The sequence below is a fragment of the Puntigrus tetrazona genome, chromosome 6 (genome assembly GCF_018831695.1).
Source record: "Puntigrus tetrazona isolate hp1 chromosome 6, ASM1883169v1, whole genome shotgun sequence".
Classification (NCBI taxonomy): domain Eukaryota; kingdom Metazoa; phylum Chordata; class Actinopteri; order Cypriniformes; family Cyprinidae; genus Puntigrus; species Puntigrus tetrazona.
In genome coordinates this window covers 26,908,118-26,930,684 of record NC_056704.1, presented here as the reverse complement: position 1 = coordinate 26,930,684, position 22,567 = coordinate 26,908,118, and the positions used below count along the sequence as shown (strand labels likewise).

General features: G+C 36.3%; 1 protein-coding gene across 5 annotated transcripts in view; it reads left to right on the top strand.

The window, feature by feature from the left end:
• Positions 1-22,567, top strand: part of slc12a5a (solute carrier family 12 member 5a) — a 127,181-nt gene that overhangs the window by 24,635 nt on the left and 79,979 nt on the right. For 2 of the 5 annotated variants that reach the window (XM_043242660.1, XM_043242659.1), the window contains exon 1: positions 19,347-19,662. The exons of 2 other annotated variants lie outside the window; for them this stretch is intronic. In XM_043242660.1, the coding sequence (XP_043098595.1) occupies positions 19,608-19,662 (55 nt within the window). In that variant the 5' untranslated portion in view covers positions 19,347-19,607. Of the gene's footprint in view, positions 1-19,346; positions 19,663-22,567 lie in introns of those variants that run through there. One more of the 5 variants, XM_043242662.1, reaches the window with a different exon arrangement.

Sequence of the window (22,567 nt, the reverse complement as noted above, 5' to 3'; positions counted from 1 at the left end):
GTACTGGAATGTGATTCTTCAACAGTGCCAAGACTAGTTAAACAAAAAGAAAGAAACCAGGAAATGCGCTATAATATTCATCATCGCCATCATCATAATAGCAATATTTTTTTTTGTTGTAAAAATAATAACAATAACGATAAAAACGGTACTACTACGAATACATTTAGGATTATTTTTATCGTTTACTATTGTCGCTGTTGTTATTATTCAATTCAATTTAATAATAGTAATCATAATAATGATGCCAACTAAAATATTTTAAGAAAAGTTTCAGGATACATTTTTGTATAATCATACAAATAATATAAAATATAAAATTTTGTATACTTTTTCTACCTTAGTATTTGTGCTATTTAGTATAATTATAATAATTATTATTAGAAAATGTTAAGGACTGTTATTATAAATAGTAATTTATTAAGATATAATAATAATTATTATTATATAATATAATTAATAATAATATTAAAATATAATAATAAATATTATTATTACATAAAAATGACTAATAAAATAATTTAAATTGAAAATTTAGATAGAACCAATTTAAGTGTTGTTTAGGCCTAATAATAACAATAATAATTCTAATAACTTTTTATAAATAATTATATAATTGTATATTATTATTTGTATTATTATTAGTTTGAGTAGTATTTGATGTGAGGTAGATTGCAGCGTTTTTAAAAAGAATTACATATAATATTCATTGCTTTTTTCTAGTGATAGGGTCTTGTTCTTCATGTAGTGTCACTCATTTGCAGCGTAATGCGTCTGGTGAACTGTCCGATAACAATCATTCACGTATTTGCTCAGACTAGCATCGCTTCACTATTTGCTTAAGTTCGAGTGCTTAAGTTCGGCTTCCTGCGAACGTGTAGTAACTGTCTGTACAAGCAGATAAAAAGGCATCTCCCCAGACTCCGTGCGCTAGATGTATCGTGCACAAAGTAAAAATGCTTATTTTGCTTATGCTTAGACATCTGTGAGAGAATGAGATGCAGCGATGCCCAAACACAAGCACCGCCGCGGGCACAGGAAGACACAACATGCAAATGTGGATCCTTGTTTTTGTTCCAGCCCTTTAAAAAGAATACTAAACTACAGCATCTGGTGCAGATTTACATGCTCCTCATCCAGATCTGCAGCGGCAGCTTGAGTTTCTAAATATATATTTATTTATTTATTTATTTGCTTGCGTTGTGTTTATTTATTTAAATCAGTTCATTTTAATGATACACGGTGTCATTTCAAAAATATATATTGTTTTTAATGTGATTGCATTTTATATATGTATATATATATATATATATATATATATATATATATATATATATATATATATATATATGTACTGTATACTGTATGTATATATATATATATATATATATATATAAATATATATATTTCATAAATGTAGTAATTCTACATTAATCAAATCAATTGTTTATAATTCAATTTGTGTTATTTAAATAAAGTAGGTTACATACATGTAGTAAATAATAATGACATATGACAAAAAAATGACAACTTATTTCAGAAGTGATTGCTACTTTGTTCGTGAGCTTTTCACAGATTCTGGACAGCACTTTATGGCAATAGTTCACATGCGATTTTAGTGCTTTTGAACAGGTCCTTCAAGTGGACTAGAATTTTTCAAAGACCCTCGCAAACTTCTGCAGGCTCTGTGAGTCACCCAGTTCAAATATCTCTGAATATAATAATCTCAACTCGAATTGTCAGATCATTGACAGCCCAGTCGCTAAAGTCATCATAAAGTCGTCATTATGAACATTCATTCAGGTTAATATTCCACATGCCGCTCTTTTTATTGCTGTCGCATTACCGAGTAGATGTAGAGGTGTTTGGGAGGCTACCAGGGTGGTTGCTATGCAGTTGCTAGGGGGCTCGTGTAGCTTAACAACGTCTGCTGACGAGCGGGTCATCTGAACAGACCTGCATTTTAATAACTGCTGCGAGTATTAAAACTGATTAGGTTTGTTGTGCGGTTGCTAGGGTGTTCGAGATGGTTGCTAGGGTTGCTTTGGGTGCTTGCTTGGGTGCCTATTCAAGTCAAAAGAGAATATTTATTATTTTAGTTTAGCAGCTTTTTTTTAAATAATATTTTTATGCATTGTATTGCATTTTTTTTATGTGTCATCTGTGTTTATGTTATCAGCTAAAAAGCGCATTTCACCTTTAAAGGTCATAATTTAACCTTGCATCTTGATTAAATAAGTATTTATGCAAGCAACCTTTGCTAATATTTCTCCATGTCTGTTGCCATATATTTCACTATATGGAAAATATAATAATAATATGATTTGATATGATATGATATATGTTTTTTTTATTATTCAAAACCAATTTTCAGTTCCCAGAGGGTATTTATTATTTTACTTAATCAAAATCGATCATATTTTCTGGCAAAATATTAAAAGACTTTTGCCTAACTGATGCCTAAAATAAAAAAATTTCTTTTAAATTTTAGTTTAGCGTAGTCCAGTTGTCAAAGCGATGCCTAAAATAATATTTTATGTTTATTACTGTAGAAACGAGGGTTTTTCAGCAGTAGCAATAGTGACGTTTTTAGCTCCTTAGCGACGCCATGTCGCAGAAATCACTGAAAGTGAAAGCTTAAGAGCGACGCGTTCGCTTCGGTCGTATTTCTCCTTACGCCTGAACTATAAACAGACGGCCTAGCCATTAGATAGAGTTCACTTTGCACTCAACGTGGTGTTTTATTCACAAGCGCGTCGCAGCCCGTCTATTGGAAACGTAAAGCTGTAAATGTGAAGTAGTGCATTAAATATGTGTGTTTAATGCACTTAATGGAACGGATGAGTACGGCTGGTGGATTCTATTTACAGACAGCGGTTTCATAACATCGCCACTTAACCTGTTTCTTCACAGTAATGGCTATTTCTGCGCTGGGAGAGACCGCGGGGGTCACAGTCCGTCAACACATCTCCAGCGGCCGTTTCCGTTCTCCCTCTTCAACCTCTTTTTCTCACATAATTCTGCACGCCGCTCCTTCGAGGCACCGTTTTGGCAATGGCTTGCTTGCTGCAACCAAAATGATGTGGCTAGTATGTGGCTAATTTCTCCTTTAAATGACCTTGTCTTCTAATCAGATTGGCTTTTATGTAAGACAATAATGTGTTTCTTTTGACGTCAATATATTTGGCAAATGGACATATTATTATTTTTAATTTAAAATACGTTTTCAAAGGGTCTTCGTAATTATAAACACCATATTTATTTAGTTATATTTAATATTTCGAAATAGTTCAAAATAGATCAAATATTTTAATAATAATAATTATTATTATTATTATATTTATTTAATGTTATTACCTTTTATTGCATTATATGGCTCTGTTCTTATACTCTGTAAAATTACAGTAAATTTTAAGTTTACCTCAACTGATGCCTACGATGTATTGATTTTATTTTATTTTTTCAATATAGTTCAGTTGTCAAAGGATATTATTTTGGGCCCACAAATGATGCATGCATTTAATTTCGTTATTTTATTTTAGTTTGCTTTAGTTGTCATTTTTAGTTGTCAAATGGCCTTTTATTACATTAAGCTCTCGCCTGAATCCTAAAATGTTTTACTATTTGAATTAATTTTATTTATTAGTATTTCGCTGCACGCCACACCAGCTTTTTGTTGCAGAGAGCGAAATCAATTTGCCAGCTGAACAATATCCCATATTTTTATTGCTCTTCGTTCTTCCTGTCTCTTAGCTTTTGAATGGGAGGCGTCTAAGAGAAGCCTATTGAGCGTAATAGACTTTTCTTTAGCCTTACTCGTCTTCTCTGAGGCCAGTGACTCCGGCTGCGTGTTTTCTATCACAAAGCGGAGCTGATGGCGGCCTCTTATCAGCGAGCCCACAAGGCGCGAGCGCTTTCTGAGACATAAGCTGTGCGAGTGCTTGTGTAAACCAAACCCACAGCTACATTTCACACACACACACACACACACACACACACACTTGCCCTCAGTGACCAGAGATGATAGCCCAGCCACATTTAGCTACTAAACACCAGGCATTTACCCTTAGAGTGGAGAAAAATATATTTTTTCTAGTGCACAAAACTACTGCACCAAGTTTTGCAACTAAACAAACAGAATAGACGTTGTCAATAGCTTTATTTTTATGTTTATTTAAACAGGTCAAAAAAATGAATTTAAAATGACCCTATTTCCAGTGTAAAAAAACGACTTGTTGCACCAAGCTTTTCATTTAAACAAATGAAATAGCATGCTAATAAAATCATAATTTCAGTTTTTGCTTGCATACATTGTGGTCCAAGCGGAAAAAAATAAATAAATAAAAATTAAATTAAATAAAAAAATAAACAAAAATTAAACAAAAATATATATATATATTTTAAATTAAACTATATATATATATATATATATATATATATATATATATATATATATATATATATATATATATATATTGTTTATTTCATCAATTCCATTCAAAAGGTTCCATTCATTATAGTCTGATATATTTCAAATGTTTATTACTTTTAATTTTGATGATTATTACTGACAACTAATGAAAATCCCAAATCTGAATATTGTGAAAAGGTTCAATATTGAAGACACCTGGTGGCACGCTCTAATCAGATAATTAACTCAAAACACCTGCAAAGACCTTTAAACGGTCTCTCAGTCCAGTTCTCTAGAGACACGATCACGGGGAAGACTGCTGTCTTGACAGTTGACCAAAAGATGAGCATTGACACCCTGCACAAGGAGGGCAAGACACAAAAGGTCGTTGCAAAAGAGGCCGGCTGTTCACAGAGCTCTGTGTCCAAGCACGTTAATAGAGAGGAGAAGGGGAGGAGAAGATGTGGTAGAAAGAAAGTGTACAAGCAATAGGGATAACCTCATCCTGGAGAGGACTGTGAAACAAAACCCATTCAAAAATGTGGGGGAGATTCACGAAGAGTGGACTGTAGCTGGAGTCAGTGCTTCAAGAACCACTCACACAGACGTATACGAGACGTGTCAAGACGCTCTTGAACAACAGACAGCGTCAGAAGCGTCTCTCCCGGGCTAAAGACTAAACAGACTGGGCTGCTGCTGAGGGGTCCAAAGAGATGTTCTCTGATAAAAGTACATTTTGTATTTCCTTTGGAAATCAGGGTCCTTGAGTCTGGAGAGGCACAGGTTCCACGTTTCTTAAGGTCCAGTGTGAAGTTTCCACAGTCAGAGATGGTTTGGTGTCCTGTCATCTGCTGCTGTTGGTCCATTGTGTTTTCTGAGGTCCAAGGCACTTCATTGCTGACCAACTTTATGGAGATTCAGATTTAAGCGGCATCTGCACACCGTGCCAAAGCTACCAGCACCTGGTTTAAGCACCATGGTATCCCTGTTTTTAAACTCGCCAGACCTTAATCTCATTGAAAAACTGCAGTATGCCAGACCCAACAATGCAGAAGAGCTGAAGGCCACTGTCAGAGCAACCTGTGCTCTCATAACACCTGAGCAGCGCCACAGACAGATCGACTCCATGCTTTTCAATCGGCCAAGATTTCAAAAAAAATATTTTTTTTGTAGTGTAAACATCAATGTATACATTTCATTTAAAAAGACCTTTTTTTCTTCAGTGCAACACTACTTTCTGCAGCAAGTTGTACACCCAAACACATGGGATAGTCGTTGTTAATAAAAGTATCATTATTATTATTATTATTATTATTATTATTAGTTTGTATGTGTATATACGCTGTTTCAAACTCAAAACAAAACAAAAGCTAATGAAAGCAAATGTGAGCTAATGATGCCATATCCGTTTTAGTTTATTAGTTAATTTGATTCTTTACTAAAGGTCATGATGTAAAGAAGTCTCCATTTCCAGTAAAGTAGAGCTGTCTGTTGTCGTGGTGATGCAGTGATGTGTTGTAGTGTGTGTGTGTGTGTGTGTGTGTGTGTGTGTGTGTGTGTGTGTGTTTTAGTGAAGCGCTGTGGCGTGGCATGTGAGCGTAAAGAGCCAGCATCTCTCTTCCAGCCTTTCCTCTCCTCACAGTATTATTCATTGATGCGCGATCTGTTGTTTCCTCCGGCTATTTATAAACTCTCACAGAGCCTCTGAGAAGCACACATCTCCAGAGTACATCACCCACCTTGTACCACATCCCCAGAAATGGGTTAGCAGCCCGTACGCACTTTCCTACAGATTTAGAGACTTTTTGTGTGTTGTTGTCCTCATTTTGTCTTGTTCTTGCCCTGTGTTTTTATATCTTCACTAGGTCTGTTGTGATGTGAAGCTCACGCGCTCTCCTGCTCTTCAGCCCTTCAGTTTAAAAGTTTAGAGGTCATTCCTGTTTTGTGATGTAATATAAAATGTAATGTAATGTAAAGTAACATACTAAAATATAATATAATTAGTGCTGATAATGCAATTAATTTCAATTAATGGCATACAAAGTAAAAGTTTTTGTTTTAATAATATGTTGAAAATATTAACATATATTTACATATACTTAATATTATAAATAAATATATTTATTATGTAAACATAATAGAATTTTCTGAAATATATGCATGTGTTAAAACATTTATTTTGGATGTCATTACGATGAATTGTTTTTTTATATATATATATATATATATATATATATATTTATATATATCTAAAAAAAAAAAAATATATATATATATATATATATATATATATATATATATATATATATAATATTATTTTTTTTTTTTTTTTTTTTTTTGTGCATGAAAAAATGGTTGCGATATATTGAAACCCCTGACATATATTGTTGTGAGCTCCAGTGTTTCATTTCCTATTTTATTTTAGGATGCAGTGAGTGATGAAGCTTCAAAGGTTTTAACCAACAGCACAAAAACAACCGTATGGAAATGTATAGATAGATGCAGCACAGCCGCCGTGCGTCTGACACATGAGTACACAGAGGAAAATTTTACAAAATACTGCAGATCAAATGCCAGAATGAGCTCTTGGGTTCTTAAAGTTACAGCATGTCTTCCTATTACATTTCTGCACAAGATAAAGAAAGATAAGATTCCTCATTATATGAGCCTTTAAAGCAGGCTGGTAATGAGTCTAGTTGTGGAGGATATACCGTTCAAGAACAAAGCAGACATGCATTTACAAGTCATGCGTATCGTCTGCTGGTTTGCCAGAACCTTTGAAATGAATCAGCTGCTAATTCATTACATGTTCGTTAATTCCGCAAAAGAAAATATAAATATGCTAAGCAGGCCACTGGTGTCAAGTTGCTGCTTCATTACAAGGCATCTAAAAACCTGCAAATTGTTTTTCAAGAGAACAATTCAGCTCATAATCCTACAGCTTCTTTTTTTGCGTCCGGCAATTTGATTTACCTCCGCTGTTCTTTTAAAGTCCTTCGTCTTAATGCTCAGACTATTAAATAGTTTCAGTGTAATTCTTGTCAGTAGAGGCTCAAATCATTCAGCGACTCTAAAGCACGCGCAGCCTACCGAACTCCACTTTTGTCATTAGTACCTGTTTCTCCATCCACACCCGTGGGTCCCGAGCTCACCCAGTGCAGTCAGGCGAGACTGAAGGGTCGTGGGAAGATACCGAGACAGCAGACGTATCGTAACGCATGGGGACTGCTGGTGACCTGGTAAATTGGTTTGGATTAATGTGCTTTCAATTAGAGTTTGTTCTTACCCTCGTTTACACAGCAGTTTGACCCGAGCAGATGTTCACGGTGCAGACACCCGTTCTGCTCTCGTTGTCCCTCGGATACGCATGCGATCGGCACCGTGGCGCGTTTCCTGTACCGTGTCCATATAAACGAATAATTAGTTGAATTAGAATATTTTATAAAAATTAAAAGTTTGATTCATCTGAATTTTTTTTTTCAGCGTGATGACATATTCTATTATATATTTACAGATCAAAATTATTATTATGTTTTATTTTTACATAAACATTAAAGTAGCATTTAGCATGCTTTTTGCATGCATGCAATTACTTTTGTAAAATTCATTTGATATTTTCTACATGAGTATGTGTGTGTGTTTATGAGGCATTACAGTTTATGAGGACACTACCAAAATTAAACCAAATGTGTGTGTAAAAGGAATTAAAATTGTAATTAAAATTTTGAATTTACTTTTTATAAAATTTGTAAATAAAATTAAATTAAGTAAATAAAATTAAGTATTCAAATTCAATTCAAATAATTATTAAAAATATAATGCAAAGTTATAATGAACATTACCAGTATCTTTATTTTTATTTTATTTTATTTTATTTATTTATTTTATTATTTTATTTTATTTTATTATTATTATTTTAATTATTATTTTATTTTTTTATTTTTTTATTTTATTATTATTATAATTATTATTTTATTCTATTTTTTTATTTTATTTATTTATTTATTTATTCTATTATTTTTATTTATTTATTTTATTATTTTTTATTTTATTATTATTATAATTATTATTTTATTCTATTTTTATTTATTTTATTTTATTTTATTTTATTTAATTTTATTGTTAAACCCCATTCAGACATTGGCCTTTTAAAATCGCCTTATTACAAAGACAAGTGTCTTTAACTGTTTTGAGACCCTAAAAGGGTTCCGATCTTTTGAGAAAAATGATTGATTTTGTCGAGATGCTCAGGATTCAGAGATGTTGTTCGCAGTCGCCGCGCTTGCCAAGACGCATCATCCCATAAATCCCCAGGATCCCTTGTCTTACTCATTCAATTTTCACTCGGCGGTCCTGTCCCGATGGAGTCCGGTGGGTTTTGATTGAGTTGATTTGTCGTGACACAGTTCTGTGATGTTTCTGACATGTTCAAACTCGTGGACGTGCGCTCTAACGCGTTGGAGCAGCCGAAGCACTATCCTGCTTCTGTCCGCTCTCGATGGCCGAAGTAATGAACAAAATCATTCAGTGTGCGTAAATGTCCCCGTCTAATTAGAGTCTTACAAATGGAATTATGCTGAAATGCATTTTCGTCGCTCTGAGCAATGAAAGCATTACCGTAAGCGCTGTCCTGTCTCAGGTGTGCGTCACGGCATCTCCACAATGTGACCACACATGTGACAAAAATAAGAATTGGCCGATGCCTAAACATACATGGAGTCACGGCAGGAATTGTTGGTCACAAGGTATGAAATGAGACACTAAACAAGCTTTTTGAAAGACGAGGGATTTGTTGGTATGCCTTCATAAGCTCTCTCACTTAAAAGCTCCTTGATAAAAATGACAAATCAAATAAACCGTAGGCTGGAATAAAAGAGTTTGGTTCAATAATCCTCGGGGCATTTTCAGCATCTTCATTTCATTGATCGCAACCCCTTTGATATTTTCAGTGTTTTTATTGAGTTTGTCCGTTATATTTCAGGCCCGGTCTTAGATGGATGGTCGGTCTGATTGTGACTTAACCTTTACAAATGTAATTTCCAATGAAATATAACTGGTTTTGTGCCTGGATTGCGTGATTATTTCTGTCTCGGTTGATGCTAAATGTCCTCCGGCCATCCGAGATTTAGATGAGTTTGTTTATTCATTGGAACAGATTTGGAGAATCACTTCAACGGATCCTCTTCAGCGAATGGGTGCCATCAGATCGAGAGCCCAAACTGATAAAACGGAGCTGATAAAAGCACCACAATAATCCACTCCAGTCCATCGATTAATGTCTCGTGTAGCAAGAAGCTGCATGTTAGGACGTTAAGACGTTTAGAAGAAGTCCATAATCCATAATAATGCTTCCCGCAGTGAAAAAGGCCAACTCGTGTTGTCTCTAAATGTTTTCACTTGAACATATTTCTCTCCTGATTCAGATAAGATTGCTTCTATACCGGAGGAAGCATAATGGATTAAAAATTGATGGATTTGTTTCTGGTGAACTTCTTCAGATGGTAACTGATGGACTGGAGCGGCGTGGATTATTGCGATGTTTTTATCAGCAGTTTGGAGTCCCGTTCTGACGGCACCCATTCGCTACATTGTGAAGTGTTTTTTACGGTTCATCTCGTTTTCCACGCTCCTTTCTGTTTCCTTTGAGTCTCCCTGCTAAACTCTGTTGTTTTGGGCGTGTAAGCTAGTTGAGAAAACTCTTTCCTCTGCTGCATTAAAAACCACTTGAGTACGTCGCAGTTAATCAGAAAGGTCAATGTAGCATAGAATTACATCTGATGGGCAGCGGTAATGACTTTGCCTTTTATTGCTCTCAATTAACGCGTATATGTCTAGGACAGACGGGGAGCGCTTTATAGTGACCGTGTTCAGACATTTCATATACCAAATTGAACAAAATGCATTAACAATTGGGGGAAAAGACAAAAAAAAGACAGTCGTCATTTATTATGTACATACATTTAGATTAGTTTCATACAGTAATACACTGTAAGTCTTTCACTTTGGTTGCCTGAAGGTTCATGCAAATATAAAATTTCAACAATGCGGTTTTTAAGCATTTAAAAAATCTCTCTCTCTCTCTCTCTCTCTCTCTCTATATATATATATATATATATATATATATATATATATATATATATATACATACTGTGTGTATGTATATATATTAGTATTTATGTACTTTTCTAGTATTTAAGAATATTTTAAGCTAATAATAGGTTTTTTTTTTATATATTTTCAGTTTTCATTAAAAGTTTTAGTAATTTAAGTCATTTGACTATTTTTATTGCAGGTTTTTCACCTCCTTCTATTTCTCTTTCCGTAAAAACAACGATTTATTTTTAGAAATGAAAGAAATAGAATATAAGAACGGTATGTTTATACTTTTTCCATTATATTAACTGGTCTTTACACGGTACCCCGTGGCTCCTCAGTAAATAGGTTACCATGGCACTTCTGTTTCTTTTTGTGATGTTTTACCTAATTAGCTTTACTCTGTAATTTGTCATTTTTGCTGTAAATCAAATAGGCACCTTGTTAGTCTTAATTTGTCAGACTTTAGCCCTTGATCAAAGCCAATAAGCTCCGCCAAGCTCGATACCAATCGCCCGAACTGCCGCGCAATTTATCTGCTTTACTCCGCCGTCAAAATATTTGCCCTTGCGTCCGATTCGGCTCGTTCCTGCCCCATATATCCACATCTGCGTTTGTGAGACACAGATATCTGCCCTCCTTTCCAGCACCTTGAGGGAAAGGGTTTCACAACGCTTGGTACGGCTCCAAATTGAATAGCCAAACACAGTAATTGCGCAAATAGCTGATTGCGACGCGTCCTAATGCACAGGGTGGCTGGAGGAGAAGCGTTCAAGAGATGTTTAGTGTAATTAGCAAATAACATGTTTGGACGCGCGAGAGCCGGCGCACCCTACAGCTGTTCTCTTCGGCTTTCACTGGCCGGAGGAGTACGCGAGGAAAGACGGGTCAAAATACCTGCGTCTGAGAGCTTTGCTGCTTGTCTGAACAGGAGCACCATTTGTACAGATATCTGAGTGCTTATAATGACTGCGCATCCCCCCGAGCTCGACCAGGGCCCAGAAAATGCCCTTTATTACCGCTCTGCATGCAAATGGCGTATGCAAATACAGGTTCATTAGATCTTCTCCGGATCCTCCGCTGACAATTCGGTTTTTCTGTCTCCCGGAGTATCGCTTTTCCTTGCCCTCTTTTCTGTAAGGGGGAAAAGTGGGTCAGCTCATGCCGTTGTCTATTTTCAGACGGAGAAAGCTCACGCAAATAGAAACAAATAACAATCGGCAGATATGGATAGTACTGTATGGTTGGAGAAGAGTGAGTAAATTGGCGTTGAAATGAATAAATCAACATGGAAGTCAACATGGCATCAAAATTGCTCCATTTACTTCAGCACATTTTCATGATAAATTTATGCTATAAATAATTTATGTAACACATAATAGTGTTATATAATATGACATTTTAATTAAAAATGTGTTCAATGTAGTTTAAATTTAAATAAATAATTTAGTGAAAGAACTATTTATATATTATATATATATATATAAATATATATATATATATAGATAGATAGATATATATTTATAGATAGATATAGATATATATTTATAGATAAGATAATTGATATGCTTAAAATGAAGACTATATTTGTAAATAAATTGTATAAATATTTACATATATTGTGTATTATATCATTTTTTATATAACAGGCCTGCAAAGTTTATTTATTTACATTTATATAAGCATTTATATAAGTGTATATAATACATAAATAAACCAGTAGGCATTTTGAAGTTCCTTGAAAAATTTGTTATTAAAACTATAATATATATATAATTAAAATATAATAAAATATAAAATATAATAAAAAAAATAAATAATTACATTAATATTAAATAAAAAAAAATGAATGTGTTTTAAATCAGAATTTACGGTAGAACCGTTGCAAATGCATTAATGCATACATTTTTATTTAAACCAAAAAATGAATAAAGCACTGACGATGAACACGACGGATTGAAATGCTCGTGAATAGTTAGTCTTTTTAAGTCAAAATACCTTCTCCTTTTTTTTGTCTCATTCTCTTTTGTTTAGCTTTGCAAGCCTTCTGAAGAGATCCTGTTCACTGTGTGGAATTAACTAATTTTTGGTGTCCAACGTAGTGCATGTAGTGGAGTATAAATGACATTACACTAAACCAGTGTTCAGTTTGTCTTGTTACAGACTGTGTATCTGCTCCTTGTATCTTTTAATGAACCGCATAGATGTCAGCGCTCTGTTTTCCTCAACTGTCAAGACGTATCGGATTCTTGTAGCTTCCAGATTCCCGACGCTGCCTTCATCAGCACTTATCCCAAAGGCTTTTTTTCAGACAGAAAAAAAGCCGGCGATAGTTCCGTCAAGCTCACCTTTAAACTCAGCGCACATCTCCTATCTGCACCGGCAGGCCTGGAAGAAGCTTTTCTTCTGCGCTGACGGCTGTTTGTTGTTCGGCGCGAGATGAATGAAAGATGGAGATTGGATTGCCCTCGATTTTGATCGCGTGGATCAAGCGTGTTTAATAGGTACACAAAGCAGCGTCGGCCGTGTCGTAGCACTCCATCTGGACTTTGATCTCTTTGAGAGGCTGAGGCCCGAAGAAAGGCTGCGGCGCTCGTTTGATGATGCTGCTGCGCTCTGGACCGCTTTGCCCGGGAAGAGATTCATTGAACTCGGAGCAGCTGTGTTTGCTGTCAGCGCCTCCAGGTACTCTCGTGCTCCTTTGCATCTTACGACGTCAAGTAATTCTCATGGGCGGCTCGGGTTGCTTTGGAGAAAGATGCATTTTACGGGGCTGCAGAATTCATGGCATAAATTATCCGTGCATTAAATTTGCAGGACGCTCTTCGGTGTGCCTCGGGCGCGGGGTCGCGGGAATAAAAGAGTTGGTACCCTGCACCAAGCGCTTGCACGCGCTTATTAGGTTCGTTTGTGAAAGGACCGTTTCTGTAGGCGGTACATAAACATATGTGTGTATACAGTATGTGTACGTATGTATGTTTATTTATAATAAATATAAAAATAAATATTTCATATAAATGTATTTATTGCTAATAAATCAGCATATACATATAAATATATTTATATACATATATATATATTTTATATAAATATTTTAAATATTTAAAAGTATAATATTTAATGTAAATACATATATACACACACACACACATATATATATATATATATATATATATATATATATATATATATATATATATATATATATTAAATGTGCACATAATACTGTGGATATGTATATAAAATAAATTGTAAATATTTCTTCATACACATAAATTGTTCTATATAGTATCTGTATTTTGTCTCTTCCTAAATGCCAATAGCAGTGTTATAACTCATATTTTACTCATAAAAATGTGTGATATAATTTTTATTCTTCAGGTCAACCATATATTAATGAAAAAATCAGTTTGAATAAGGAAAGCAATAACTTTGCCATAGCATACTTTCAAAAGTTACCAAAGTCACCCTTTCACTTTCAAAAATTCTTTTTGCTTTAACCCCTGAGTAGTAGTATAAATAATTTAGTAATGTAATAATACTATAATTATTGTGATATAATTATAATTATTAAATGATATATCGCTTTGTTTTCGGTTTATTTATTTGTTTATTTACTTACGCTATGCATGTAATCTAATACATTTTAATATATTTAACATGTTACAAAAATAATGTTAAGTATAAAAATCATTACGCCTATGGAGAATCCCCGTGTGTGTGTTTTAATGTCCGTTAGTATATTATCCAATGTAGTAGACTATTCACGGCATGAATTATCCATGGGTCCAATAAATGTGCTGGAAACTCTTTAATATAAGGTGGAAGAGTTCTCACCACGTACAAATCACTCGCACATGCCTCTATGAAGCTCTCCGACATTTACCAAGCGTAGATCGCCGGTCCTCGGCATCTCAAGAGTGTGATTAGATTTGTTCGTGAGAGCGAAGGACAATTTCAGCCGAGGAAACCGCTTTAAAGTCACCCGATAAGTAAGCAGACGGACAGCCAGATGAAAGATTGGAGCCGAATCGGCCAAATCTGATGCAGTTCTCACAACGAACATCCATGAGCCAGCATCTCAGGATGCGTGCGGGTCCTTTTAAAGGTTAATGAAGGGGGTTTGTGCTCCGGGCACAAACATTATCTGACTTTGAGTGCTAAGAGACTGAAGCTCGGATGAATCTAATGAAGAGGAAAGTCATTAGGAGAGAAGCTATCACGCTGCGTTCTCTCCGCTCGTCGGATGCGATAGCGGGGGCTGTGATGGACGATTGTTCGCCGCTTTATCACACTCTGTTTGTTTGATTTCCCAGGGCCGCGGCTCAAGGGTAGGTGGGCATCGACTCCCCCCCTCGCCGAGCTCCCCTCCTCCTCGACGCTCTAATTCAATTTCCACACGACATGGCCGGTATTCGGAGCGTTCGTCAGGCGGCGCGTTCATTAAGGAGCAGCCTTGAGCTCTAATATGGCCGCTCGGTCATCGGCTTCGGAGAAGCTCGACCCGGAAAGAATGGATCCCAGAGTCGCACCCTGAGCTTCTATTGTCGGCCGCTCGCTAATTAAGATTGGCCGCGAAGGTTGTTTCAATCAGCGAGGTCTTTGTCGTCGGCGCGTGTGTGCCGCTGCGAAGTAGCGAGAGCTTTAACGCGCTTTCCGGCATCGCACCGGTTCTTCGTGATTGCGCGTGCAGGCCTTGTGTTGTTTTCCGCCGAAGTGGATGGGTCTTTAAAGGTCGTTAATAAGGTCATTGCACAAAGTTGCAGGTTAAAGTATAGTTTAAAACGTCAAACTGTTCTGGGATTATTAACTGGGTTTATTATTTCACACGTTTGAGCAGATATTATCTGTTGACTTTCTAAGGCTTCCACGGCTCCTGAAAAAACCTTTCTGTCTTGTTCAGTCCTTGCTGATATTGATCATTTAATAGCAAGAACAATAATATTTACTAAATTAAAGTATTTTATGCTAATTTGATATTTAATAAAAATGTTAATATTTTAAAAATTATTTCAAATTGTATAAGTGTCAAATATATACAATTTATGTATATATATATATATATATATATATATATTAAATATTATGTATATATATATATATATATACATACATATATAGTTTACTTTTTACATTTTTATATTGCTGTTTATTTCTTTTAAACATTAAATGCATTTAAATGCATATTACATGAACATAAATATATAAACAAATACATTTTTAAGATATATATTAGTTCTTTTAAATGATTAATTGCTATTAATCGCATCCAAAATAAAAGTTTTTGTGTGTACTAATATATATATATATATATATATATATATATATATATATATATATATATATACTATATATATATGTGTGTGTGTGTGTGTGTGTGTGTGTGTGTGTGTGTGTGTGTGTGTGTGTTTCTGATAATAAGTAAATAAGTACAATTTTCGGACCATGTCAAACTTTGTAGAGTTATATTCTTGTCTTGATGTCTTATTGCCTGTAATGTCTTTGTGTAAGTGCTCTCTTGGTCTGAGTCAGCACCGCAGGGCAGTCAGGTGTGTAAACGGCGTCATGTAACAGGCCTGTGTCATTGCTCTGTCACTGTGTGTGTGTGTGTGTGTGTGTGTGTGTGTGTATGTGTGTGTGCGTGTGCGCCGCCTCTGTGCTTCTGCTCCCAAACCAACCCAGCTGTGTGACGACGCCACCTGATCCTTCCCTGCTCTGTGTACAACAACTCTCACTACTGACCCACAATCCTCTGTGTTTGGTTAAAGCCCCCGAGGGAGACGCTCACCTGGAGCACAGTGCCTCTCCGGCTCGCTCTGTCATAGACGCCATCGGCCGCGACGCTTTTTATACTGATTCTGGGAGTGTGAGGAACTGAGCTGCCAGCCCACTGGTTGATTGGAATGGGCAACTTTTATAACAGAAAGCAATGCACTGTTATTAATCAAATGTGATTATCACCTCCAGCAGCTCGGCGGTGACATGGCTTATGTTAGGTTCTTGTGCACAGTGCCTGTTTGTTCTCCGTCTCTGTCAAGACGCTTGGTTTCTGAGCTGTCGTAGAGGTGCGTTCGGAAGAGCCCAGCGCTGACAGCTTTTGTAATTGAGTGCTTACAGGTCACAGACCATTTGAGTCTTCCTGACAGCTCTCGGCCCAAAAATAGCCCCGTTCCAGCTGAGTCGCCTGAGCGGCTCGCCTCGGACGGTGGCTTGGAATGGAGGAACACGACGTTCAGACAACGTTTCACTAACCTTCATCAGACAGTCATTCAGTGTGTGTGTAATTGAACAGATAAGTTGTGTGCCTTATAGAGTTCTGCACTCTAAAAAATGCCGGGTTAAATACTAACAGAAGCAGATATTGGGCTGTTTTGACCGCGGTTGGGTTACTATCCATAAGGTAGTGTTATACATTTAAACCAATTGCTTCTATCCATTCACAGCATTATTTTTTTTTTGAGTGTTATGACGATCTTGCAGAATATTAGTCATGTTGATGACGGTTGGTGAATGCTTCTGCATCAGAGAATTGAATTAGCTTTTTTTCACGTATAAACATACATAAATGCTCTCTTATTAATATCCGTGGACAGGCGCAGATCGCACCATCCTGGTCTTTTGTGATCGGTTTGTGCTGGAAACAAAATATGCAAAAAAAAAAAAAAAAATTTCGAAAAAAGATTATTTGCATACTCAACCCGATCTTAAGATCTAGCACCTCTTCGTCTTTGAACAAGCGTTTCTCTCCGCGACGCCGTGCCTCGTTTACAAAATGCAAATTTTGGGTTTGGTCGAATGTTTGCGCGCCCCCGTGATGTCATCGTGCACCTCATTTCAAGAAACGCTTTCGATTGGTTAGCAGCGAAACTCGCGGGACGTTATAATGATACAAAGGCCTCTTTAATGTCGAAAGATCAAGGCGAATTCTTCTGACCCTTTTAAATAAATGCATTTTTTCTCTCTCTCGGCGGCAGTGCTGTTAACTGTGTTCGAACCAAATGAAAAAATAATAGCAAAGCAGTAAAAAGTCATGAATATGGATCCATTACCAGCTGTAGAAAATGAAAAATGCAGATTACACCGGTGCCTCGACCGAAATCACCTGAGATTAACAAGCCAAGTGATCTTGTTACCGCTTCAGTTTCAATCTCATTCTCGCTTCAGCTGCTCCGGGACGCAGCATATACACAAACACGTGAGACGTATAGTGAAGATCTGCTGAGCTTTCCAGATATTAGAAATCATTCGTGAGCACTGAAGTGTGTGTGTGTGTGTGTGTGTGTGTGTGTGTGTGTGGTAATTGTAAATAATCCCCTGCGTCTGCCCTGGCGGCGTCCGTTTCTCGTGTAGACGCTTTAATGTCTTTCAAAAGCATGTGGATTGTTTTTGTGACTCGTGGCGAAATGCCTTTCTTTTCCCTCGCCGTCTTCCGTGTCGCGCAATTCTCTAACCTAATAGATTTCGTGTAACTGCAGGCTACCTGGAATCTGCTTCCGAGCCGCGCTTCCGTCCTTCGGCCGGACGATGCAGGAGAGAGTCTGAATGCAGAGTTGGGATAAAAGACGCCGGCTTGCATCCGTGTCCCTTCGATCTCTTGTTCTTTCCCGTCTCTGTTTGCTCCGAGCCTCCGCTGGTGTGAGCCGCTGATCGCATCCATTGTGTTTTACAAAACAAATTTGCAGGCATGCGGTTGTTCAGTGACATGAATGACTGAAAGAGGGTTTTGACCAACCTACAGTGGAACAGTTATTCCTCGGGAGAGGAGTGTGCTTTTACCATCTACAGCAAAACGCATCCAGCAATAACCTATATACATTAATGATTTAAATCACGATTGTGTTCAAAATAAACGTTTTTGTTGACATAATATATGTGTGTACACTGTATACATTTATTACGTATATATATAGATGCACACACTTGCATTATATATATATATATATATATATATATATATATATATATATATATATATATATATATATATATATATATATACCGTATATATATATGTGTATATTTATATATATTATTATATAACCATAACATAGTTTTCTTTATATATATATATATATATATATATATATATATATATATAATGTATATATATATATATATATATATATATATATATATATATAAAGAAAACTATGTTATGGTTATATAATAATATATTTATTCATAATATAAAAATACAAATGTATAATACACATATTTTCAAAACGTATATTGTATAGTAAAGTTACACAGTACACATGAATATGCATAAATATGTACGATTAATCATTTGACAGCACTGATTAATAACAATATATTTTTTACGGTTGTTTAAGGCTTTGTGTTGCCATGGCGATGAAGGTGAAAAGCTGGATGTAACGCAGCGTTGTTTGCATACGTGTTGTGGTTGTCGAAACATGGAGTATTATAACTTCCATTGCAGCCATTTTTTGGCGTTATAATCAACTCTAAGTATTTCTTTAGTCTCTAATGTAATTTAGTCTTTTTTTCCCTTTTTTGATTTTTTTTGCATCGCAATTGTATAATTACTGTATTTGTATTCTTTTATAATATTACAATTTATTCATACAGTATTTGTTATATTTTTGCGATGCAACTTTTTTTGCAAAAGTCAGCGGTAATTTAATTTATTTGTGCATTTGTTTATTTTGACTGTATTTTTTTGGCGAATATTGTTTCGAGAGAGCGCGTGTGCATGGATACCCATGTGCATGAGCGAGCGAGTGGGAGAGGGAGAGAGAGAGTGTTCCATCATCCAGTAAACTCCAGCCGCTCTGAGCTGTCGTTCCCTCCTCCTACGAGAGAGAGAGAGAGAGAGAGAGAGAGAGAGAGAGAGAGAGAGAGGAGTCACGCTACAGCCAAGAGAGGAGAGGAGAGCGCCAGAAGAAGAGAATCGGAGGAGAAAAAAACGCGCATCTCTCGTTCCATCGGCCGGTAATTTCCTCTGGGCTCTCGGCAGGGGAAGGCAAGGTGCGCCAATCGCTCCGTCTTTTTTCTCGCACATCTCCTCTTTTGGCCGATCTTCTGCTTTTCCCCCCTGCGAGGAGGAGAGTTTTGGGGGAGCGAGGGCATTCGGAGAGGCAGGATGGTCAACAACCTGACCGAATGCGAGGAGGCAGAGGGGGCCGCCAACAGCCAGGGTGAGTGGAGGAATCTCGTCGGCGCTCGCACACACCCACTCACGCTGACACGGGAATGGTCCGTGCGGACGGAGGGAGGGTTCGAGCTCGGGATCTGCTGTTGCTGCCCACCGCAGGTCCTCTCCTGTCTTACTGCACGGCTGCTGTGAGCGGAATCGTAATAGGAGGTTGTAGTTGCGTGCGTTTGTGTAGCGAGCCGCACCGTGTGCCTTTGTGTGTTTTCGAGCGTGGTACACGGATGCGATGGAAGGGGAACCTCTCACTACCGTCATACACAGTCATAACTCCTCTGGTAGAGACGTAGACGCCGTCATAATGCCGTGGCTCTTTTAGTGCTGTTTAAGGTCTGTGGAGAAAAAAAAAACATTGTATGTTTTTAGCATTATAATTTTACTTTTTTATTATTTTAAAGGAGTCAAATGCTGTGACCTTACAGCATATTTTATTTTATTTATTATGTATTTTATTTTATATATATAAAAAAATTAATTTCTTTATTAAATATATATTTTTTAATTTTTTAAATTTGTATTATTTTTTATTTATTTAAATTACTTCTTTTTATTTTATTTCATTATTTTTCATTTTTATTCATTGTTATTTATTTTATTCAAATTATTTGATTTAATGTTGTTGATTTATTTAATGTTATTTATTTATTTTTTAATTTTGGATGTAATTTTTTATTTATTTTTTTTTTTCCTTGGGTGTCAATTCCAGCGGGATTCCAGTAGGAGAGTGCCGTGACTCTATAATCACATCTATCTGGTCAACATTGCATAAATCTCCATTACTGTAACCATATCGTTGTGGTTCTTCGCCTGGTTAGTCAATGTTTGCTGCTCCCGTGCATAAACAATGAAATGCCATTCAATTACTTGTAGATTTTCAGAAGTGATCAGTGTGTTTAACAGGCTTCTTAGGCTGTTGGTGTGTGTTTAGACTCTTTGATAATATCCGAGGCAGTTTTTCACCCAGCACATACATCACACACACATTTAAGTGTCACACATCAGATTAGGGGACAGTGTTTAATGTAATTTCCCTACGTGCTTTTCTATGTGTCGTCGTCCTCTACAGCCGTGGATTACAGCGAGTCTACCTATGGTGTTTCTCCTCTTGCTGCCACAGATTTGTACCTGTTAGGTCTGTATAATGCCCTGTAAACCCAAACCCAGAGTCAGATCCAGGCGTGTAGACGTGTCGCTGTCCGTGGTGCTGAATCCAGCCAGACAGCAGCGCTATCAGTCGGTCCTGCCCGGCGCTGTCCGGGGTCCTGATTTATCCCTTTCATTACAAGCTGAGGCGGATTATCAGGAGATTTAGACGAGCATCTCGCTGTCCCACTACACTAAGATGAAAGGCATCCGTCCTCCAGATGCATCTGCGTCATCCGCTCAGGCATATTCATGAGATACTGCTCTTAATTATTTGCAAGAGATTGCATGTAGGTGTGTGTGTTTGTAATGTAAAATGCCATATATATATATATATATATATATATATATATATATATATATATATATATATATATATATATATATATATATATATATATATATATATATTCTAAAATATATAAATAAAATATTGACAAAAAAAAATATATATATATATATATATATATTTATTTATTTTTATTTTTTTATACTATGTACAGTATATATACAGTGCAATTTACTACTTTATATTTTTAAATAAATAAACAAATATAGACTGTGCATTCATTTCAGCACAACTGGAACTGTGTATTGGACTTTTAGCATAATAAACACATTTTTTGTTTTGCTCCACGTTTAGTTTTGTGTTTTGTGTTTCTGTGAGCTGAAGGACTCCAGCAGAGAGTCCTGACCTGTCGCTGAGCTAGTGTTCAGTGATGTGTGACTTTTAGTGCACTGTAATCTCATCTATCAGGTCGGCGCGGCATAAATCTTCATCGCTGTCACTGCAACAACAGTGTCTCCTCGCTCAGGGGACGCAGCAGAGCTTTGTTGCTCCCCTCCTATTGCTTATACGGCTCACATGCAGCAGCTTTCACTCGACTTTTCGCTCGTAGTCAGATTAATGCGTGTGCATTTGTTTCGGTTAAAAATGTTTTCGCATATTTAAAGATAATTAACCCTAGCAAGCTGTGTTTGGGAAGTCGATGCAAGTGCATAGCAACACCCTGGTAACCGTGCCAGAGTAATTCTGGTGAGCACCGTTTTCACCTACGAAATGCAAAAAAATCTGGCTTTCGTAATTGCGTTACTCTTTTCGTCACTTGACCTTCCCCCGCGAGGCAGGATGGCATTCGATGCTTATCAGCAGGGTGATAAATTTGAGGATGGCAGCGATAGACGGAGCATGTGTCTCTGAGAAGGGCTGTGGGTGAGTCTTTCAGAGATAAGCGCTTATTGTGCTATTTGTCAGCGCGATCCTCGATGCTGCGGCTGTGCGGATTGTACAGTGACACGGGGACGATCAGTCACTGTTTTACAGTGTGAACTCTGATGATTAATGCAGTTGTCATGCAGTCGGTGCAGTCGTGTGTCTTATGAAGGCCTGTAGCTCTTTTCCAAAACCCGGTGAGCTGACAATCTAGACAGTGTTTTATGGCAGATGGATGCTTTTTGGGCTGTAACTAATACATAGTGAATCTTTCTTTGGATCACCTGTGCTTTTTTAAAGATGTACGTTGTGCTTATCATTTTCTTTGTGAAAATAATTTTATATTTATTACTAATTTGTTAAATAACTTTTTTTATAACTTTGTTATATATATATATTATTATATATATATATATATATTTAATTATTATTATTATTATTATTATTTATTTTTATTTATTTTTATTTTTTTATTTATTTATTTTTTTATGGAAAAGATACATTTTCAGCATCAGTACTCCTGTCTTCAGTGTCA